This window comes from Trachinotus anak, unplaced genomic scaffold, assembly GCF_046630095.1.
Source record: "Trachinotus anak isolate AG129_WGS33_773 ecotype Australia unplaced genomic scaffold, CSIRO_AGI_Tana_v1 ptg000005l, whole genome shotgun sequence".
In the NCBI taxonomy this organism is placed as follows: Eukaryota; Metazoa; Chordata; class Actinopteri; order Carangiformes; family Carangidae; genus Trachinotus; species Trachinotus anak.
The window spans coordinates 23,220,044-23,241,524 of NW_027273856.1; the positions used below are offsets into that span (position 1 = coordinate 23,220,044).

General features: G+C 41.2%; 2 protein-coding genes across 2 annotated transcripts; both read right to left on the reverse strand.

The window, feature by feature from the left end:
- Window positions 1-282: 282 nt before the first annotated feature.
- LOC139621267 (uncharacterized) lies at window positions 283-1,568 on the reverse strand. The gene has a single exon (XM_071477558.1). The coding sequence runs from the start codon at window positions 1,545-1,547 to the stop codon at window positions 450-452; it is 1,098 nt and encodes a 365-aa protein (XP_071333659.1). The 5' UTR covers window positions 1,548-1,568; the 3' UTR covers window positions 283-449.
- Window positions 1,569-16,823: 15,255 nt separating this feature from the next.
- Window positions 16,824-21,321, reverse strand: LOC139622026 (zinc-binding protein A33-like). The gene is made up of 6 exons (XM_071479074.1): window positions 20,599-21,321; window positions 20,352-20,447; window positions 20,047-20,277; window positions 19,927-19,949; window positions 19,223-19,341; window positions 16,824-19,080 (listed from the first exon to the last, which is right to left on the reverse strand). The coding sequence occupies exons 1-6, from the start codon at window positions 21,001-21,003 to the stop codon at window positions 18,569-18,571; spliced, it is 1,386 nt and encodes a 461-aa protein (XP_071335175.1). The 5' UTR covers window positions 21,004-21,321; the 3' UTR covers window positions 16,824-18,568.
- Window positions 21,322-21,481: the final 160 nt, after the last annotated feature.

The following is a 21,481-nucleotide window of genomic DNA, read 5'->3' on the forward strand; positions in this document are numbered from 1 at the left end:
ATATCCATTTCATTACTTCTCAAATCTCCCCCCAGACCCCTCCCTGATCCATCTCTTTGTGCACGTGGCATCCTCAGACTGCCACCTTCTGGACAAATCTGGGGAAATCTTGGAACTGGGCAATCATCTCTAGGTATCTCAACAATACTCACAGGGGTGTTATTCTAGCATGTCATTTTATACTGCAAAACTTTGCATACAATAGTCCCTAATTTGAACATGTGCTGTGGAAAACACTGTGAAAAACACACAGTGGATAGACCAAAATAATAATAATCACAACAGACAAGAGATAAAGGAAATGTATTTATTTGGATGGTCATAGAGACACAGTGACATTTGCAGCACATGTTAAATGTTTTACACTAACAACAAAAGTGAGCAAAATTATACAGATTTATATTTAAATTTTTTTGCATTTGTTTTGTATTTTGTTGGATGCTCCAACATCACATAGTGAAAAGCAGGAAGCCACTAAATGTGCTGTGACTGTTTATATTATCAAAGATTTGCCCCCCTTGTGGGAGAACCAAATGTAGCTCATCACCGACATTCAGCTCTAGAAGAACACCATTAGACAGGTATTCAAAATGGGTAAAATCATTGTCCGCGGTCTGCAAATTATACATTATGGATTTCCGGTTAAAGAATAGCTGCACTCCAGCTAAGAAGTTTCCTATGTTAGGACCACATACTGTAAATCTAAAAAAGTACAGTCCTCTCACAGGTGCAGTGAAGAAACCAGTGGTTGGACTGTAGGCTTCGCCAACATTGGTGAAGACCTTGCTGAACTTCAGGACTATTGGAGTATTGTAAGGTCCCACGTCTCCTGAGTTTGTCAAAGCAGCATAGAAGGCCACCTTTGCACCCTCTTTGATTAGAATACTCACTCGGTGCTCGGTAATGTTTGCCCTGTCCATTAAAGACGCAAGTTCAACATCTTGGAGTGTGTTCTGCGCCTCCTCATCATCCATCCTGCGCTGTAGGAGCTGCAGCTCATTTTCACTGACTGCCACTCTGGCTTGTGTGGATAAAAGCTCATCTGCCTGGTTTAAAAGATCGACCTTCAGCTCTCCTACTCGCCTTTCACTGGCATCAAGCCTCACTCTGAGATCTGTCAGCTCCACCGCCTGCTCCATGTTTTCTTTCCTCAGGTCTTCTCCTTGTTTTTCACTGGCGCTCAGCCTCTCCTCCATGGCAGTGTGATCTCTCTTCAGCTCCTCCAAGCTGGTTTTAGTGAGGACGAGGTCCATCTTCTGCTCATCTGCCTCCATCTCTGTCTCCCTCAGCCGGGCCTCCATGTTCTTCAGCTCCACCTTCTGCTCCACCACCATGTCTCTTAGCATCCTCAACTCTGCCCAAATGTCAGGGGTGGTGTTGCTCTGGTCAGTGACCTGGTCAGCTGTGGTATCAGGGTCCAGAGTTTGCTTTTTGTTAGGCAGGAAATCATGGAGTTTTGTCTCCCCTCCCTCACTTGCCTGCACCTCGAGAGCCCACGACACTGAGAAGCAAAGCAGCAAAAACAGCAAAGAAGAACCTGCTCTCATCGTGCTGTTTGTTGATGCCGCTTTAAGTCAAAGTGGAAATGTGTGGGGCTTGTTTGCCTTCTTTTTATAAGCAAAATGTGCAGCTGACATCATGAGAGCTGCAGCATGTGTGTGCAGATTGGCAAGCTCTCTCATTAAAAAAAAGCTAAGAAGTTTCCCAAAGATAAACAGAGACCCATAGCAGGCTTTTATACAAGGTCACATGATAGTGCTTCACCGAAGTGTTTTCATGAGGTCATTTGGGGCAGCTTACCTCTGTCCTTCTGTACTGTTACCTGCAGAGAAAGGCCCCGTTCAGGTTCTTCCACATGTCATGGACAATTTAAAACTTGCTCGTAATGTTTTATGAGAAGTTATGAATTCCTTATTGTTAAATGAAGACATGATTTTATTCCAAAGACGAGTGAATAAAACATAGTGGCATCTTTTCTGCTTCCACTTTTGTGTTCATGTCATTTAAAATACTCTCATTGGTTACGAAGGTCATCTTACCTGTAATCGTTTCTATGTATGGATGCAATTGGCCTCTTTGCTGAGGTGGGGTTCATAGTGGTTATGAAGATGTATGTAAAATGCGTGATTAAAAATGTTCATTTCTTCTATTTGAATATGTTGCAGCTGAAAAAGCTCAGTTCTTTGTGGCTGACTCATTTGTTATTGCTCCCACGGCTTCATCTCCGTTTATCAATCTTCCAGCACCAGCTTGTGCTGTTTAATTAGGGATGCTGCCAAACTGTCCATCAAAAACACATGCTGCCGCTCTCATGACAAAGCCAGCTGAACTCTTGGCTTGTAGAGGGAAGGTACCCAGAGCCCAATCATCTCTGTTTCATTACTGGTCTTCGTTATAATGGCCTCACATGGAAAAGTTGGTTGCATACTTTGACCTGAAGATGGCAGCCTCACAATACTAGTACATCATCTTTATGATAGGAGACCTGTTGGAGGGATGTGATGTGATGGATGAATGGTTGCCATTGGGACACACTTCCTGGTGTGTGTGGCAGCCACTTTGCTGAACTGCTGTGTGTGTGCTTCAGCAGTGCTATTGCCAGCTCTGTCTCTCTACACTGAGTTTAGCTCTGATAATGGCCATCAATAATCAAATGTTTGACTTCAACTTGGACATTACTTCTCTTCCGTGACAGAAGACATGATTTAGGAAGGAGGACAACTGGGCCTAGGTAATAGAAAAAGTGAAAAAAAAACTTAATTTGCCATCTGCACTAACAACTTTGGAAGCTTCCCCTCATGCCTTTGCCTTTTTTTTTTACTGTCTTTATGGATTGTGTGGGTCACAGAGCTCTCCACAATGAGTGTGGTGTCATCCATCAATAATGAGTGGTCTGACAAATGAGGAGTTGTAACCAACACACAGTCACATGATTTTTTTTAAATTTGCTAATTTTCCTTGTTCATTCCAAGACACACACACACACACACACACACACACACTGGAGCAATACTGCTCTTCACCTGTTTTCACCTGTTAAATTATTGACATATTTATATTCTACACGGTGTTTCTGCGATGATTATAGTACATGTAGCCTCCACCGTCTCCACATGCAACTGCTAATATATATATATATATATATATATATATATATATATATATATATATATATATATGACATATTCAGATTCATGTCTGTGTCACATTCAGACACAGGCTACACACTGGGGAAACTCTGGGGAAGGGTATCAGTTTTATGTGATGTTACTGGTTTGACAAAACTCTGGCTCTGCATGGGTCCAAGCTGTTATCCCTGCCAGCTTTTTCTCAACCCCATTTGCTGATTGTATTTTCACCAACTCAACAGGCGTGTAGCTTTACATAATCTAAGATGGCACACAGATGTCCAAACTATTAACCAGGCTAATATTCAAAAGGGAAAGCACGGTCATTTAGAATAGTTGCTAACAGTGTCTTATTAAAGCAGCAGATGGCAGCAGAGGAGCTCGGCAATTAAATACCGTGCAGCAAGTGAACCAGCTGGGGCTGAGGCAGGGGTTTGGGTTGTTGAAGTGTGTGAGCCACTAAATTTGTGTAAATGTTTTGGTGAGGGAGTGCTGACTGCTGTGACCAATTTGCCCCTAGTGCTTTTTTAAAAAAAACATTCGACACAGTAAGTGCTGGACATCAGTGTGCCGCTTCAAATTATGTAAAGCTCCATGCTCATCATGCATTTAAAAAACTGGCAGATATACTAACATGACTGAGGTTGGGGAACAGCTGGTAGCGGTGTCAGTTCGTATCAGATGGCTGCGCTGCCTGGGCAGCCTGGCACAGCAGCCACCGGGGCAGAGGAGATGCCAAAGATAGCTGGGGCCTGCCCAGATCACCGACCCATGTTTATTGGCATGCTCACACTCGTGTGTGTGTGTGTGTGTCATTGTTGGCACCGGTTAGTGATTATTAAAAGGAGCACAGCAGGTGTCTGCCATGAGACTCCTGGCCTTTACGTCAATGCTGGGGACATCTATGGAGCCAACTCTCTGTCTTCATCTCCCACATGCTTGTCTCACTCACCCCTACGATGGCAAGATTTGTTTTTTTAGTTAATTGGTGTTTTCAAAGCCAGTGGGCAGTTTCCCCCCTTCCAGTCTTTATGTTAAGCTAAGCTATCTGTATTGTGCCTCCGGCTTCATATACAGTACAACATCTCGGACTGACAATCTTCTCATCCAACTCTCGCCAAGAAAGCAAAATGTTAAACTATTGCTTTAATCGTTTAATGTTGCCGCATATATTCACATAAAAATGAAGATATTAGATTGTGTTTTATTTTGCTGATTTTTTTTTTTTTTTTTTTTACTCTTTTACAAGTGATGTCACAGCCTGTCACTCACCATAGTCACATCAAAGCTCAGACAACACCACTTTGCTCACACACCCTCACACTCACAAACACATAGCTGTCAGGCAGACGAGCAGAACAAATGAATATCCATCCTGCTCGGGTGCTTTTAACCGTCCTCCTCCTCCTTCCCCTGCAGTCATTACACATAAGTGAAAAACGATAAATTTCACAGTGAAACACAAACACAAGTGCAAAGAAGTGTCCGTGTCTCTTGCCTTGAAGTCCTAGATTTATGTCACCCACAGTGCTTTACATCCAGCAGACTGTGAAGGAATTTGACCTGAACATGGTGATTGTCAGCCCGTGCTTTGGCGATTACATTACAGTAACTAAAATCATTCATATATGGACTTGGAGATTGCGCTTAGACAAGAAGGCAACTGAAACAGTGAAAGGTTGATTGTACTGGTTGGATGTGAGAGCTGCAGAGAGAGGCACAGTCATTTTCTTCAAATGAACTGCCTGTAAAATATAGTATTGTAATTGGATGGTTTAGGACTCAGGGAGTGTTGATAGTCAAATGCAATTTGGGATCAAAGAGCAAGCAAAGGGTAAAGGAGGTCATGCTTACACACACACACACACACACACACACACAAATACACACACACACACACACACTGTAAGAGCAGTGTTAGTAGAAGGAAGGGGTGCCTGACTAAATGATGTTTTCCCAGGTGGGCACAATTACCTGTGTGTAGAGTACGTGTGTGTTTCTGAGTGTGTGAGTGTGCACAAACCTCAGTGTGTGTGTATCTGCGTGTGTGTGTGTCTGTGTGTGCATAAGAATTAACTACATGTTGTTTTTAGAGGATTCAGGTCTACTACAATTAGGAAGACATGAATCAAAGTCCAGCGCCCACAGTTGTCCACAGACCTCTCACAGGTAGAGAACCGTCTGCAGAACAGCTGAGAGTCAGACAGTGTCCTGATGCTTTTCTTATTATTACCACTTAGAATAATACCGTGCAGACCACTGTGATACCTAAGCAGCGTCCTGGGTTTATTTAACAAGTGGCTATTCATTCCTGGTTAGAGTGGAGCACTCACAAAGCCAGAGGGAGCAGGATGATGATGGGTCACTGCAGAGGGGAGCAGAACACAAGCTCTCACTGTTGAGTCTTGGAGGTTATAAGAAGCCGTGGCTAATCCTTGGTGAGTGTGTGTCTGTGTGTGTGTGTGAGTTTAGACAAGAGGCCAGTGCCAGTATGTTTGTGTGGAGGCATATGGCATGTGCAGGATTTCACTGAGTATGGGAGCGATACAAACACCTGCTTTAGTGGTTATCGAATAGAGGCGGTGAGTGTGTATGTACGTGTGCAGGGTTTTTGCAACCGTAAGGACAAGCGAGCCATGTGTCTCATTAGAAGCTGAAATCATTCACAGGTGACTCTGTTTATTTGATCTCAATTAAGCCCCCGCCTCTTCCCACATGGAAATCTGACCAAGACTTAGAAAAAAGAAAAATCCCCGTCTTCTATTAGTTCCAAACAACGATCCAAGGATTGCGGTGAGAACCCAGAAGGAGAAGAGAAGAAAGGGGGAAAAAACTGATTTGTCAAAACTGTGTCTGCCATGATGGCTGTAACAACGTGCCATTTTTATCCACACTCCACCAAAATGGGAACACCCCAGAATACCAGCCACACATGGGCTCAATTATTATCCAGAGGAATTCCACAAAAAGTAAAGTCGGCAATAAGGAAAATATTCCTCTAATCTGGGGTCTTCCTCAAGCTGGGTGTGAAGGAAATTTAGGGGGTCCCCATTTTAATTGGGTCCAGATTTGACCACCCTATTGAAACAGCACTCAGACAGTTTTTTTTAGTGGGGTTATTTTGATGAAAAAAGGGACTATTTTGGTTGTACGTGAATAAATGTCTGATTTTTCAGAGGGGGTTTCTGCAAACCAGATCAGACTGCCCCAGTGTTATAAGAAGCAGATGGACAGGACCAAGGAAAGAAAACAGTGAGTCCCAAAAGAGAAAAGGAGAGAGGTTCAGAGTGAAATACAGCAAGAGTCAGCCTGACAAAAAAGAAATGTGGATATGAGAAAAAGAACAAAAAGAAAATGTACAGATCAACCTCAATGATCAAAATGCAAGTGTTTGTAAAATAGTACACAGTAAATTCAAGTCTGATCACCTACTTTCTTAATGAGTTTAGCACACCAGGCCATGAGTTTGACACCATGAAAAACCACCACTCTCCATACACTCATAAACTCTCACACACACAGGAATATACACAGTCTCACATACACACACACAGACACACCTGTAAGTTTGACAGATTTATCCAGTGAGTAAAGTGATGCAATTCACAACAGGACAGTGATCTGCACTGACAGCTCTGAGAGGGGAAAACCTACTGTTCACTGACAGACTGACAGATATGGAGAGTAGGAAAGACAATAAAATCACTCATATCAGAAGTTTTCCTGTTTTATAACAGCAGACAATACAAACCACACAACTGTGCGCCTGAAAAAATAACATGCATGTTAGCTGGAGAGCGGAGGGATCAACTCAAACCTTATTTTTCCATTTATATAGTGAATAAAAAACACAAAATATAAACATGACAACACTCTTAAGCATTAGAAAACTGCAAAACACAACAAATTCTCCAGTAATAGGAAAATATCAATGGGTAAGTGCAGATACAGAAGTTGACACATGCTGCCTCACTTCATGTACAAATTAGGTGCTCTAGTACCTGTGTGTATAACTGATCCGTTCGTGTTACTGTGCGGTCCAGGCAGTAAAAAGCAGCGCCAAGCGGGCATCAACTCAAACGTTGAGGAAGCAGTCAGGAACTGCCTTAGTTTTCGTCAGCATACATCTATCAGTGTTTTCATTGGCTCCTCCATCCCTGCAGTCTAATTTTGTTGCTTAAACTGAAGTTGCCCACAGTCCCAAAACTTATAACATGGTTTCAATAAAACCCGGCTGAAATGTCAAGCACTAAAAGGGTTTATTTCTTTGTAGGAAAAAACATGCAGATCTGTATTTCTCTCAAAATTTCCTGTCAGTGACATTTTGATATTTATAGCTGTCCACCTACTCCCTTGCCTCCTCTTATAGTGGAGGCAAAGCGGATTGCAACCTAATATCGGCCATGTTCTTGGATTTGAGAACATTCAAGTGAATTCATTCGTATTTGTTGTGTCCGCTTTTATTTGAGCTCCTCTGTCGGCGCTCCACTAAAGAGCACTAATGAGACAGGAATTAATGATCCAATATGGCTTTTGAATAAACGGAGGGATTATTAGCAACTGAGCTCAATGAACTTGCTAGCTAGCTATATAGTGGGAGAGCCTTATTCCCCTTCATTAACTCTGTACTGATTTAAATTATGTACCATCCTGCCAGATGAGTGCATGAATTTTGCTAAGTCATAATCTAGTGTGACTGGGCCTTGATAGTGGGGAGAAGAGACAACTCTTAGGTGAGACAGCAGGAGAAAAGATTTATCAGTAATGCTATTTATGTCTGTGTGTGAGAAAAAAAAACAAAAAGAGATATTTTCACTAGGCCCCAAAAGTTGAACATTTCTTCAGCAAGAGTAATGTCTCTGGGGGTAAAACACAACACCCACATATTCACCCATTCACTTCACCCTCACCCTCACTCTCCCTCTCCATCCCGTCCTTTCTCTCTAGATGCCATTTGTCCACCTTGGTACTCTGATGCCCTTCCGGAGAGACGAGTATCAGCTTTCTTCCCCCGCAGCCCCCAGTTCCCTCCACCATGCATTTTTAATGGACACACTCGTGCAGCGGACAAATGATTTTTATTTTTGACAGAGGAGGGCTGGCTCCAGTTACATAGGGATGGAGAACGAGCGAGCACGCACCCGGGTTTGCACGATGAAGAATGCACACACACACACACACACACACACACACACACACACAGACACACACACCATGGACACAACTAAGAAAGTCAAGAATGACCCAGCTATGCTGTAAGACCAGATCTGTCCAAAGATTCACATAGAAAACCGGGTTAGATCATGTATTTATTTTTCATGTGCTTTTCAAAACACACTCACATACACATACACACACACACACACACACACACACACACACACACACACACACACACACATCCTCCATTTACCCTAAAGTGGTTGATTAATTCACCACTTGGATTATGATGGGCTGAAGTCCAGGATGATGAAAGAGGCAAGTAGCCCACCTAGGTCTTCATTAAACCAGGATTAGAGCCAGTCTAAACCCATTAACTCTGGCTTAAAACCACTTTAATTCCAATCAAATCAGAATTAAAATTCACGCTGTGAGACTATGTACATCCTCCTCATTGTGACAGCAGCCTAAACAGTCAAAGCCTGTGTCTGTGTCTGTGTGTGTGTGTGTTTGTGTGTGTGGTAACTTTTTCATCTCCCGTGTGCTGGCTTGGCTCCTGGATGGAATAATCTGTTCACTGAGCAAGGAGAGACATTACTGATTACTCTTAATACAAACTATAGTATTACCAAGAAAGGGGTATTCCCTTAAATTACAGTGGTTTGGGAAAGGAAGGGGTAATGAGCTTAAAGCGTAAGCATAATTAAAGGAGTCATTTAGTTTTGTGAGAAATATGCTATACAGTTAGTTGTGACGATCAATACCACTCTCATATGTTTCCATTAAATATGAAGCTGGAGCCAGCAGGTGTTAGCTTAGCTTAGCATAAATACCAGAAACAGCTAGCCTGGCTCTGTGTGAAGGTAACAAAACCCTCCTACGAATAAACAGTCCCACGTTGAGCCAGGCTAGCAGTTTCCCCATTTCCAGTCTAAGCTAAGCTAAACTAAGCTAAGCTAAGCTAAGATAACCAGCTGCTAGCTGTGGCTTAATATTTACTGAACAGGCATGGGGGTGATATAAATCTCCTAACTCTTGGAGAGAAGGTCAGTAAATGTGCTTCCCAAAATGTTGAACTGTATGGAGTTTATGATGAGAATCAAATGAAGTCAACACGGTGTTATTTGAGTAAGATTTTACAGAAAAGCAAGTGTTCATTGTGAGATTAAGGACTTGAATTTGTTTCGTGCCATTGTATGGAAGTTAACAGTTTTCAAGCATATCAATAAGCTTTGAAGTTTCACAATCATGATTTTTGACATATTATTTTCTCTTCGACAAAAACAGCTTATTTGACAAATCTCGCTCTGTGTTTATTCCTACAACCGAAGCCTGCTTAAAAGTGGAGGTGAACATAAGTAAACTAAATGTAATTTGTTACTTTCCACCTCTAGAGAGAGGAAATGATGAAGAGAGAGAAAAAGTTAGGCAGGTCAGCTGAAAGAGCATTCCCAGGTGTGACCACAGCATTCCCTCCATGCACTTCAACAAACCACTGTGTACATGTGTACGTGTGTGTGTGTGTGTGTGTGTGTGTGTGTGTGTGTATGTGTGTGGGTCTGAGGTTTGTAGGTCGTAGCCAAACTGGAGCTGAACCTCAGTCCTGCAGCCAATAACAACAACCTCTAACTCAAGCGCGTGTACACACACACACACACACACACACACACAGACTCAGATAAACACATTTGCACTCTGAGAGGTGACAAGTGAGGATAAAATGATTTTCATTTAAACACACTTGAAAACACACTTGAAAAAGTCACTTAATCCACAGTGACAAAATTGCTGAGTCTCTGAAATAACTTTGTCAGGGTGCATTGTTCGAAAGTGAATGTGGTTTTTTTTGGGTTGTGGGAGCGAGTGTGTAGCAATGAACGTGTGTGAGGCCTTGAAGCTTTCCTGTTGGTATGTACGGCCATTAGCTCAGTTTCACTTTTTTTCCCCTTCTCTTAATCCTCTCTCCTCCTCGTTATAAACTTCAATTTGGAGACGGCGCTGAAAGAGACTTAAAATCTGCTGAAAGTGTGCGTGTACGCGTGTGTCTCATACGAGTGAGTGCATTTGCATGCCTAAATATTGAGTATGTGCTTGTGTATTTGTATGAGCCTTTGTGTTCAATTATGTGGACAAGTGCATTTGTGTGTGTGTGTGTGTGTGTGTGTGTGTGTAATGTGAGCCTCTTTGTGACACAGCAGTTGGCAGATAGAGGGGACAGAGTTACTTAAGCTCCCTTGGGGCAACCACATTGTGGAGGGTTGTCTGGGGCATCGCAGTGGTATGTATAGGTGAGTGTAGGTGAATGTGTGTGTGTGTGTGTGTGTGTGTTTGTGTCTGTGTGTGCGTGTGGAAACATGATGGTTCAGGGATGACAGGAAATAGCCTGAGGCGGAATAAAAGGTGAAAGGAAACTGAGGGCACGAAAGAGTGAGGAGATGATGAGGAGAGAGACTAGAGAGGAGTGAAGGAATAAAAAAAAATGATGTGTCAACTAAAACAGGAACAGATTAGAAAAAAAGTTCTGAAATGAAAACAGGGAAAAAATGAGACAGAAACAGAGAAGTAAAAGTGAAAAAACATGAATTCTAGACTTTCTAAGCACAGGACAACCTCTGTACATGGCTACACTTAATAGATGTCAAAATTAATTCAGGGGAGGACAAGTGAGCTCAATATTAGTTTTTTTCCCTTTGGATTAGAACAGCAGTTGTCATCGTGTTTTAAAGACTCTGTATATCATCACAGGCAGAGCAGTAACAGCACTGGATGCTGATTTGCCAGCACACTACCTTCTCAAATGGTATTAAACATTCTGTTTCGGCCATTATAAACCAATGAACCAATTCAAAGTGTTCACAGAAATGTTCTGACTATTTTCTCCATGTCGTCGAGCTACCAAGGTGCTGTAGGGTCGGCTGCTTATGAGCCAAAGAAAACAATTTACTCAATTGTATACATCGATTTTTTTTCGATTTTACCTCACTGTTTTGGTTTTGCAGCGTGCAACTGTAATATTTTGATTCACTTTTACCACTCTCATCACCCCCATTGCAAAGTGCACCAGGCAGCTGTTTTCAGCAAAAAATGATAAAACTGCCCTATGGTATACCTGTCCAGAAGAAAGGCAGAGTTAGCAACTAGATGGAGAACATAGCAAAGCATTTAGCAGCTGAGGAGGCACATAGCTAAACAGAACTAAAAGGGGAGTGAATATTGGACGCACATTCATCAGAAACATGACTCTAAATGATTTGCAAAGAGGCAATTGTTGGATAACTTGTTCCCCATAACAACTTCATACAGTGATAATACATAAATGGTGTATTTTCAGCTTTTTCTGCTACTGCAGAAAATCAATTAATGATGTTTTTATAAAATACCTCCTTGAATAAATTTGTATAGAAATTTTAATATGTTTTTAAATAAAAAGTTGATTAATGAAGATGCTGCTTTGCTGCAATACTGAGTAGCAGTAGCAGCTGCTGGATGTAGCCAAACAGATGGCACAGGTACAGCACTAACATACACACACACACACACACACACACACACACACACACATACACACACACACACACACACACACAAACAGGATCCGCTTGCCTGATGTGATGCATTACGTATGCACACCCTACCTGTCGGTGTAAGATATGAATGAACAAGGATGAGATTTGATGGCTGTTTTACATACCCATTGTCATACTTTCTGTCCATCCTCTGCTAAAGTCTTGTTCTCTCTCTGCCTCCCCTCTCATAGCCGGCTCCATTCAGCCCAAGCTTGTTGTTTGAATGAGAGGAGCGGACCACCCTGGGGAGAAACGGGGGAGATCACATTACCCCCAAAAATGTAGAGGGCCTACAAAAGGGCCATGAGACATCAGGGTGAGGGAGAGAGGGCGGCAGGGAGAGAGGAAGAAATAGGAGAGCACATGAAAGAGTGCATTAGTGAGGGGGAGGGAGAGATTGATTGGGATGGGGAGATGGGGGAACGGATAAAGAGAGGTGGAGGTGAGAGAAAGGAGGGTGGATTGGAATAAAACACTTTTTTCTTTTTATTGTAAAGGTTTACTCTCTTGTATTCAGCATTGTATCTAGAATACTTACACCTGCCTCCTGAATACCATGACATGCTCTTGTCTTTCTCTTTCAGTCTGACCTCCATCTCTTCCTCTGTTTGTATTCCTAACCTTTTGCAGTTTCATACAACCTGGTTTTTATTGTTGAGGAACAGTTATGTTGTACTCACTAAATTATCTGCTGAGATCTGGGAATGTGGCTACGCGGCTGCGCCAAAGTCAGACGAGACAAGGAACACAAGAAGTCAGACGATCATAAAGGTATTAATGAAAACCCCAGGGTAGCCATGTTGAAATTATTACTCAAATTGTAAACATCATTACAGATGTGGTCAACCCCGTCTCCTAAGATTATGTTTTTATATGTCTTCATGCTACAGTAGCCACACAAAAGTGAGTTAAGGTTGTTTTGACAGTGTTACTGTTATTGAGTTAATGGATTAAAACAACCCTTGTGTCGTGTGGTATCTACCCGCATGTACTGGGTAAAGTTAACCCATTATTGCATCAGTGCCATATCAATCCATGTAATGAAAACATAATACTGCACTGAAAATGTTTTTGTTTTTTTTAATCAACATTATGAGGGAATATTTTTAATGAACATATTTGTCACACTATCCACTCATGTAGGAACCAAATAATTTTTTTAGAGTTATGATGGGGCACTCACTTGGTGCATGGTATTATGGAATAAGTCATCGCTGACTTGACGCTTGAGACGCAACATGTTTACTTTTACAATATTTATTTAAATGTTTCTCTAACCGTAACCAAAGTCGGTTAGTTCCCCAAAGACCCGAACCCCAATTTCCAGTGACAAAGTCCTTTGCAGTTCATGTATCTATCATCCACCCAGACCACCTCCCTACAACCTCTGTGAAGAAGCTGTTCCCAGTTAGTGGCAAGTATATTTGCTCCAAAACGTATTTTTTAGGAGACAGGATTGTTGTTGTTCAACAATGACTCGTCATACAGTACTGTAGCTTTCCTGTGCCTTGAAGGATTTTGGCTGTGCTCATTTTTTTTTAAAGTGGTTCAGATAATCTGACCAGAATATTGGCTTGGCTCCCCACACACTGCAAGTCATCGCTTTTCAATATCATTGAATTCATCTTCATTGCCCTCACAGAAGTAAATGCACCCTTCACTAACGCTGCAGTTTCCAGCAGGTGTCTTTAGGAGGCGCTGTGAGTCAGGGCTTTGGGATTTATCTGCAGAGTCTGGCTCTTCCTATTGTCTTCATTGACATTTAATGATAATTATAACTTGGGTCACACCAGGGGCAGATGCAAGCACACACACACACACACACACACTGCACACGCTGGCTCGCTAACAACACACACACACTGCCTGGTTAAAAACATGAAGACATTAGCAGTAACCTGATGCTGAGTGAGTATTGATCTACTCTCAGGGGGTTTAGTGAGTGAGAGAACACCAGACAGCACTTTATCACAGCACTTGACCATCTAGGCTAGCCAGTGCAAGTGTGCGTGTTGGTGTGTGTGTCTGAATGGTAGAAAGAGGAAGAGGGATCTTTAACAAAATGCTTTGTTATGTGTAGATATTTAAAAAAAGATTATCTGTCTAGCCTGTCTTTAAAATCCAGCCTCATTTCACTCATACAAATTTTAACCTTGTGTTTCATTCATGCCTAAAAAGCAAATTTCCTTTTCCTTCTTTTCTTTCCTTCTTCCTTCCTTCACCACCTCTCCCTACATCCTCCTGTGAGGTCCTAACTGACACGTTCAATCTGCCTCCATAACATTATAAAGACCAGACTGAGTAGCAATCAGGCCTTTGTATGTCTGTTCGTGTGCGTGTGTGTGAGTGAGTGTGAGTGAGTGTGTGTGAGATTGAGAGAGAGACCAGGAGAGACTTCATGATTATGATTACTGAGGACACATGCTGCTCAAATTCTTCAATGATTGGCTCCAAACGAAACATAAATGCCAAACAAAACAATAAACCCTTCGAGAGAGAGAGAGAGAGAGAGAGAGAGAGAGAGAGAGCGTGAAATGACAACATCATACACTTGGAGTTCTGTTTCTTGAAGATATCCAGACCACAATAACATGAGCAAAAAGTGACCAAAGGGACCTGAAAACAAGGAGCAGATGGAAAAACAACCACATAAAAGTGCACGTGTGTGTTTCCATGCGTGTGTTCTTGTATCTATACACCACGCTATGTACACTGACTGCACTGATTTAGCCAGTAGCCATGGTAGGCTCACACAGTATGTTGTATGTTAATTACATCCTCCTTATATTACTTGCTTGGTTTCTCCATTATTCCACATATAGCTATCCCCGATCCAGTCCCCTATCTGCATTTGCAAATTTTCCTTCAACACCCCAAAACACACACACATTTACACACGATGTCGTCCTCTCAGAAGTCAAGCCAAGTCAAACTACATAGGTGCTAGTCCAGACAGACACGGTTACTGTATGTCTTCTGTCTCAAACCTTCAGGCAATTGGCACATCTCTCCCTTCTCTGTTTGTCTCTCTTGTTTTCTTTCTATTTGCCTCTTAACTTGATACCTACCTACTGTTTTGGCTCCAGTTCACAGCCATGTTGTCATTCTGGTAAGCAAGAGCTGGTCCGCCTTTCATCTCTTTATCCTGATTCATTCAATGTCTCCCTTCTTCATCTCTCAGACATATGATTTATGAGAAGCACACTCACATACATGTTTAGTACCTACCTAGATGTTTAACACACACATTGCACCCATGTACAGTAAATGCGCACACATAGATTTCTTTGTCATGCCTTTTAGGTCATGAAAGAAAAATCATTGATGTTAAATGTGACTGATTCTCTTTGTAATGTTTTGGGACAAAACTAATTCCCACATGGTTACAAAAACAATAACCAGTGCTTTGAAATTCCTCAGAAATAATGTGTTTATTTCATCTGATTAGTAGAAAAATGGCACTTTCAGTAAAATAACATCTGACGTATTCACCCCAGTGGCTCTTTGGTGCTCTCTGGTCAACATGGAATGACTGATCATTCAAAGGGGATTTTGAGGAAGAAAAAAAAAAGGTTGGATACTCTGGTTTGCCGTCATTCCTTTGAGCTAAAGCAATGGTTTATACAGGAAGAATGATGATATGCAGAGAGAGAAGTAAAAAATAAAACAGCAAAGAGGGTTTTTATTCCAGGATGTGAAATCTGCCAGATCACTGCTCAGTTGCTTTCAAGTTTGCACATTTAGGATTCATTTTCAACTTGATAACTATAAACCCTGTAAAGATCCCATATTGTATAAAGTGAGATTTCCATGTCTTTTTTAAATTACAAAGCAGGTCTAGGTGCTATATTAATACTTCGAATGTATCAAAGCACTCAGTTAACAGAAATGCAGCCTGTACTCAGAAACTGTGCCGTAAAACCAGCTGTCAGAACTTCTGTAAATTTGTGATGTCACAACAAAGCAGTCACCGTCCTCAGCCATGCCCCAAGCCCAGCCCACCTAGACCCACCATCCAAGCTTGAAGGATTTGGTTTCTCTGAGTGTTTACCTGAAATCTGCTATATTGTTGTTCAATCATTCAGAAAACAGTCAGCCAATCAGAAGAGAGGCTCAGAGCCTCTTTCCTGATTGGCTTTTTGGTGCTTAAAACCACCTGTTATTGATATCAAAACTTAAAATACAGGAAAAGTGTAAAATATGGGACCTTTAAAGATGCTTGCTTATACGATGACGTGTAGGTCCATGCCTCCTACATTCTTGAATTAAATTTTGGATAAAGATGTGAGAAAAAAAATATCCAGAATACTAATTCCAGAATACTCCAAAATACAATTTGTCTAAATAAATTAATGGAGGCATAATCACTCAAACTGACACACAGCTTTCTATAAAGAAAAACTTATAAAGTTTGAAATTTATCTTGGGTAATCTGGAGGGGGAAATCCCCTCAAGAGCACATTTGAGCAGATGTTGTGTCAGTCAACCCCTGATCTCAAACCTTAATTATCCCTGAGAAAACTGGACTGAGAAACACTCGATCATGTAGTACATGCAGAGGAATACAAATTGAATGAGAGACGCCCATATGCCCCCACTGTTTCCTCCTCTCCCTCGGTGTGTTTTCTTCTCTCAATCCTTTTTCTCTTTTAATTTGGCCCCTCTGTTTGTTTTTCTTCATTCTTTCATTAGTTGAAAAAACATAGCAGGCATTCCAGCTGTAATACCACTGAGATTCAGTATCAGTGTGGAGATTCAGACTCGTGTTTGAGTGTGTCAGTGATGAACAGAGGGAGGGAGACAGAGAGAGAGAAAGAGAGAGAGAGAGAGATGGCAGGACACTAGAGACATTAGGAATTGCCTCATAATGACTCATCTTTGTGCTATGTGTGCATGTAGGCAGACATGTCAGCCACACTGGGGCATTATGGGAATACTGAAGATTCCCAATGAAGACATTCACACTGGCTCAGAGCTGCATATTTATTTGTTTTTAGCTTGATTACAGTGTTAATTGTAAGGTTACAGGTTCATGTTAGATGCAGTGGTATTCAAAGCATTAGAAGAGTTTTTTACAAGTATTTTTCAATGTTTTTGTTTCTTTCAAATAATATTGATAGATGTGCAGGTTAAGTCAATTTCTTTCATTAAGCCCAAAAGCATAACATTTTCCTCAAACAGAAAAAACAGGACAGGAAAAACAAAAGGAAAAAAAACAATAACATTTTTTTTTATTTAGCTTCATTAGTCTAAACAACAACCAATATATAGAATCAAATCATAGAACCTGACACATTCAAATTCATTTCAAAACTCGAACTTTCAAAACTCAAACAACCTGTAAATATATCAAATATGTAAAAAACATGCTGTGAATTATGTTAAAGATACTCCACTGATTTAGTATCGTACTTCCATAGAGTTGGGGAACTTACGAGATGGGTTTTTAAAAAAGAAAACTGAACCAACAGAAAGCAAGATATTCTGATGGAGCCCAAGCCAAATTTTGTTTCTAAACTTTTGTTTCTAAAATTTTGTTTCTAAACTTTAGAAAGTTTAGAAACCTATCATTACACACTTGTTTTTTATAGCCTGTGTAGCACTCCTTGTAGTACTCCTTGAGATGAGTAAACAGAGTGCCCCTTTATGAGTGACACCCTTTTATGATGGGCACACAGACTAAACCAAATAGTTAACAGGGAAAGCCTGCATGATGGCTTATACTCCAAAGCCAAAGTTAATCAGACAAAAAATAACATATACATATACAAAACATATATATATATATGGATGGATGGATGGATGGATGGATGGATAGGTAGGTAGGTGGCAGCATCTAACACATATTATATGGGCTGTTGAAGACATTTTGATGCACTAAGGCTTTCAAGCCAACTATGCTGAAAATGTTCTCTTGGGTCACATAGAAATGTCACTGTATACATTGTCTCCACACGCTCCTCCATAACTTAGCCCTTAACATTTCAAATAAAAAACATTTTCATTCTGGAGACAACAAGAAAGGCCCCATCTCAACACACAGCTAACATATCACTACTCCGGTCACTGAGTGAATTAAATTGTTTTCCCAATTATGTTGCATGGACAAATGTGGCTGGATTATGTTCAGAGCCAACATTTTTTGAATAAATGAAGTGTTGCATTTATGAATTGTATCAGAGTTGCAAGGAGGTGGTTGGGGTGGATGGTGGGTATACAAAGGAATGTAGCATCACAGACTGGGGCATTCATAGTCCCATCGGTGATTAGGTTTAGGTAACAAGAGTGCTTTGGTTAAGTTTAGGGAAAGATCATGGTTTTGGTTAAATGTAAATAAACACATTGTGTCTAAAGTCACTGTTTACTGTTTCTGTGTTAAACCAGACCACAATCTTCCCCTAACCTTAACCAAGTGCTGTGAGTCTGTAAACATAACCATAAAAACATTTAATAATGCTGTAGTCACTACAGGTGGATACTGTGCTGCAAGATTGGACATTTTGTCAGAAAACAAATACACTGAACATTCTACTGATATATTCAGTATCATAAATACAGAAATTGACAACACATTTTAATTGGGTTTATATAAAACACAATCACAACGGTTTTCTTTAAAACATATTTGCCGTTGCAAATTAGTTGTATATAAAGGTAAATTCTAGGGGATAAGGTTGCATCTTGTAGTCTGACCTCTGCAGTGATGCAGAATGTTTATCTGGGTTTCATTACCTTCACTGACACTTCAGCTGGAAGGATTTTCACAGTCGCACGAAAATATGGAAAAACTGGTTCTGTGAAAGTGTGTTTGATGGTGTGTACAGGTGTTTTCCTATCAAGGTCAAAAAATGATAGTAGTCCTTTGTCATAATCTAGCTGCACTCTGACTTTTTGGGGCAATAAATCCCTTGATATGGAAGCTATGCGTGCATCAGTAGTAAGTTCAAACAAAATATCACCGGGACCATACGCGTAAATGCCCCAGATCCTTGTAGAGGTTTGATGCTTGGTTCTAGCAGCTACACCAGCAGCCCAAAAACCACCCACCTCCACATCCCAACTGTGCTTCCCAGAGCTAAAGCTTCCATAGCCGAGAACAGCAAAGGGGCCTTCTCTCTCTGGGTTGTTGGGAAGCTGCTGAGCCATGTTACTCTCTGACAACTGTGTCAAAATCTCTGATAGAATCAGTTGTGGGCCGCTGGTACTTGGGTCCAGAGTTACAGGGGCTGAATGGATAAATGGGAACAAATCTTTATGGGACTGTTGTTAGGCAATTTGTTTTAACTCAATTTAATTATTTACCAGTAATACCGCTAAAGATTATGATGCCAGAATACGGTGAGCCACAAAGAATAATACATAGCTTACTGTATTTGATTATACTCTTCATCTTCTTCCAGACTGTGAACAGCAGGTTCCCTACATGTTTGGCCTCGTCGATCAGGGCTCCTGATGGAGTCTCTGGTTTTGGCAGGTTGCACTGGGATCTAAAAGATTATTAGCAGCCAGACATTACCAGTCAAATATCATGAACCTCTCTGTATTTTTGTTTGGAGCAATACACTCATGATACAGCAAATAATTTACTGTAAGGAATAAATCCCATATAGTTACATTAGTTGTTTTTGGAATAAACAAGACTTTAACCCTGTGACTATCCTTGTCCATGCCTTGGTACCTGGTGTAGTTAGCCAGATATCTTTATGAAATTTTTATCTGATTGTGTTCAATATAGTCTATATTTTGCAGACCCATGAATTTACATGCCATATTTTGATTTTTCTTTTATTCCTCCGTGTATTAAGATTTTGCGTTTTTTTTCCTGTGCTGAGCTGATATTTGCCTCCCATTACAACTGCTAAGACTCTAAGTTCAACCAAGGACCTACATCCTTATTAAAGGCTCTAAGATCACAAGGGACTCTTACAGGTAGATGTACCAAAAAAGGGCAGGTAGTTAAGACAAAAGGCATGGGGATAGCACTAGCACAAACTGTATGACAAATATTCAATATGTTGCTTGTTACAGCTGTCTAATACAGACTTTTCAAAAGACTTTTCAGAGCCACTTACCGCTTCAAAGTAGAATTGACATTCTATCAAAAAGGAAAAAAACAAAAACAAATGAATACCTCTACTTTTGTTAGATGCTCAATATTACAGTCAGAATTAACACAGATAATCACTGATTACCATCATGAATTTGAAGTCGCCAGCTCTCATTTCTTCCTCTATGGTTTTGATCTTGTCTGTGAGCGAGGAGATCTCTGCATTCAGATTAACAGTCCTGATGTGTATTGCCTCGCTCTTTTGTGTCGCCTCCCTCCTCACAGCATCTATCCTGGCAGCCTCCTCTGCTCTCAGGAACTGGTAAAGCTTCTGAAACTCCTCTTTGATCGTCTTCTCCGTCCGCTGAGCCTGGAGCTGAGGAGAAACACCTTTGTGATGAAAGCAGGCGATGCAATATGCTGCTGATGACTCTGAACTCCGTGACTTACCTTGATGTGGCTGGCCATTTTATCGTGGTTGAGTTTTTGTGATTTAAATGATCCCAGTTTGCTTTTTAAATGCATAACATCAACCTTGAGTTTGGTCTACGAATAAAAGGTGAAGACATTAATTACATAGTAAACAGTGGACCAGCTATACAACACATTTGTTTGCTTTGAAGAATTACTTCTAAAATTTTGAAAACTCATCAACCCAAATTGTCTCTCAGATGCCTTATTAAATTATACTGCTCACCCGGTGATCCTCTGCTGCTTCATTGATGGGGACGCAGTTGTGTTTCTTATGCTTTTGTGCATCCCTACAAATCACACAGACGAGCTGCCGATCATCCTGACAGAAGAGTTTGAGTTTCTCACTGTGCACACTGCAAAGCTCCTGAGGTCCTGATGTCGCTCTCTCGCTCCTTTTCTGTCTCATGGCGTCAGACAGGTTTCTTAGAGCCAGATTACGCGGGGGCTGAGCCATTGGAAAGATTTCCTTGCAGACTGGGCATGCCTGAAGTCTACTTTGCCTCCACCACTCCTGAAGACAGTGCTTACAGAAGCTGTGGCCACACAACAAGACAACAGGATCCTTAAATATGTCACAGCACACAGGGCAGGTGCAATCCACCTCAGACTGTGATGTGTTTGCGGCCATTCTGTCGATTTTTCCCCCAGTGGTTGTCTGTTTCCTCCTGTTGCTGTTTTCTGGTGTGGACTCTCCCTCAGACCAACTTTAGTTTCGTTTTCGCGGATTGACGCGTATTATTTCAGCCAGCGCTCAGGTTCACTACTTCTATAGGTACAAGTGGTATCAACAAACACCCATGAATTCTCAGTATACATATATAAGCATATATACACGCATACATACGCGCCCCGGTTGTCTTTCTTAATGTCTTTATCAGGTTCATTAACGAGAGCAGCTTCACTTGGCCTACGGACTACAGTTTTCACTTCTTCCTACTTCCTGTTCAGGGAGGCGCGTTTGATTTCGGAGCCGTGGTTCGGTTCCGGTTACAGTGTTCATCTTGGGTCGTTTCATATATGACAACTTATGGAAGAAACGAATTAAAACGGTGTTAAAAGATGTATTTCATTACTTATATGCATGTTATAAATACACAAATATCACT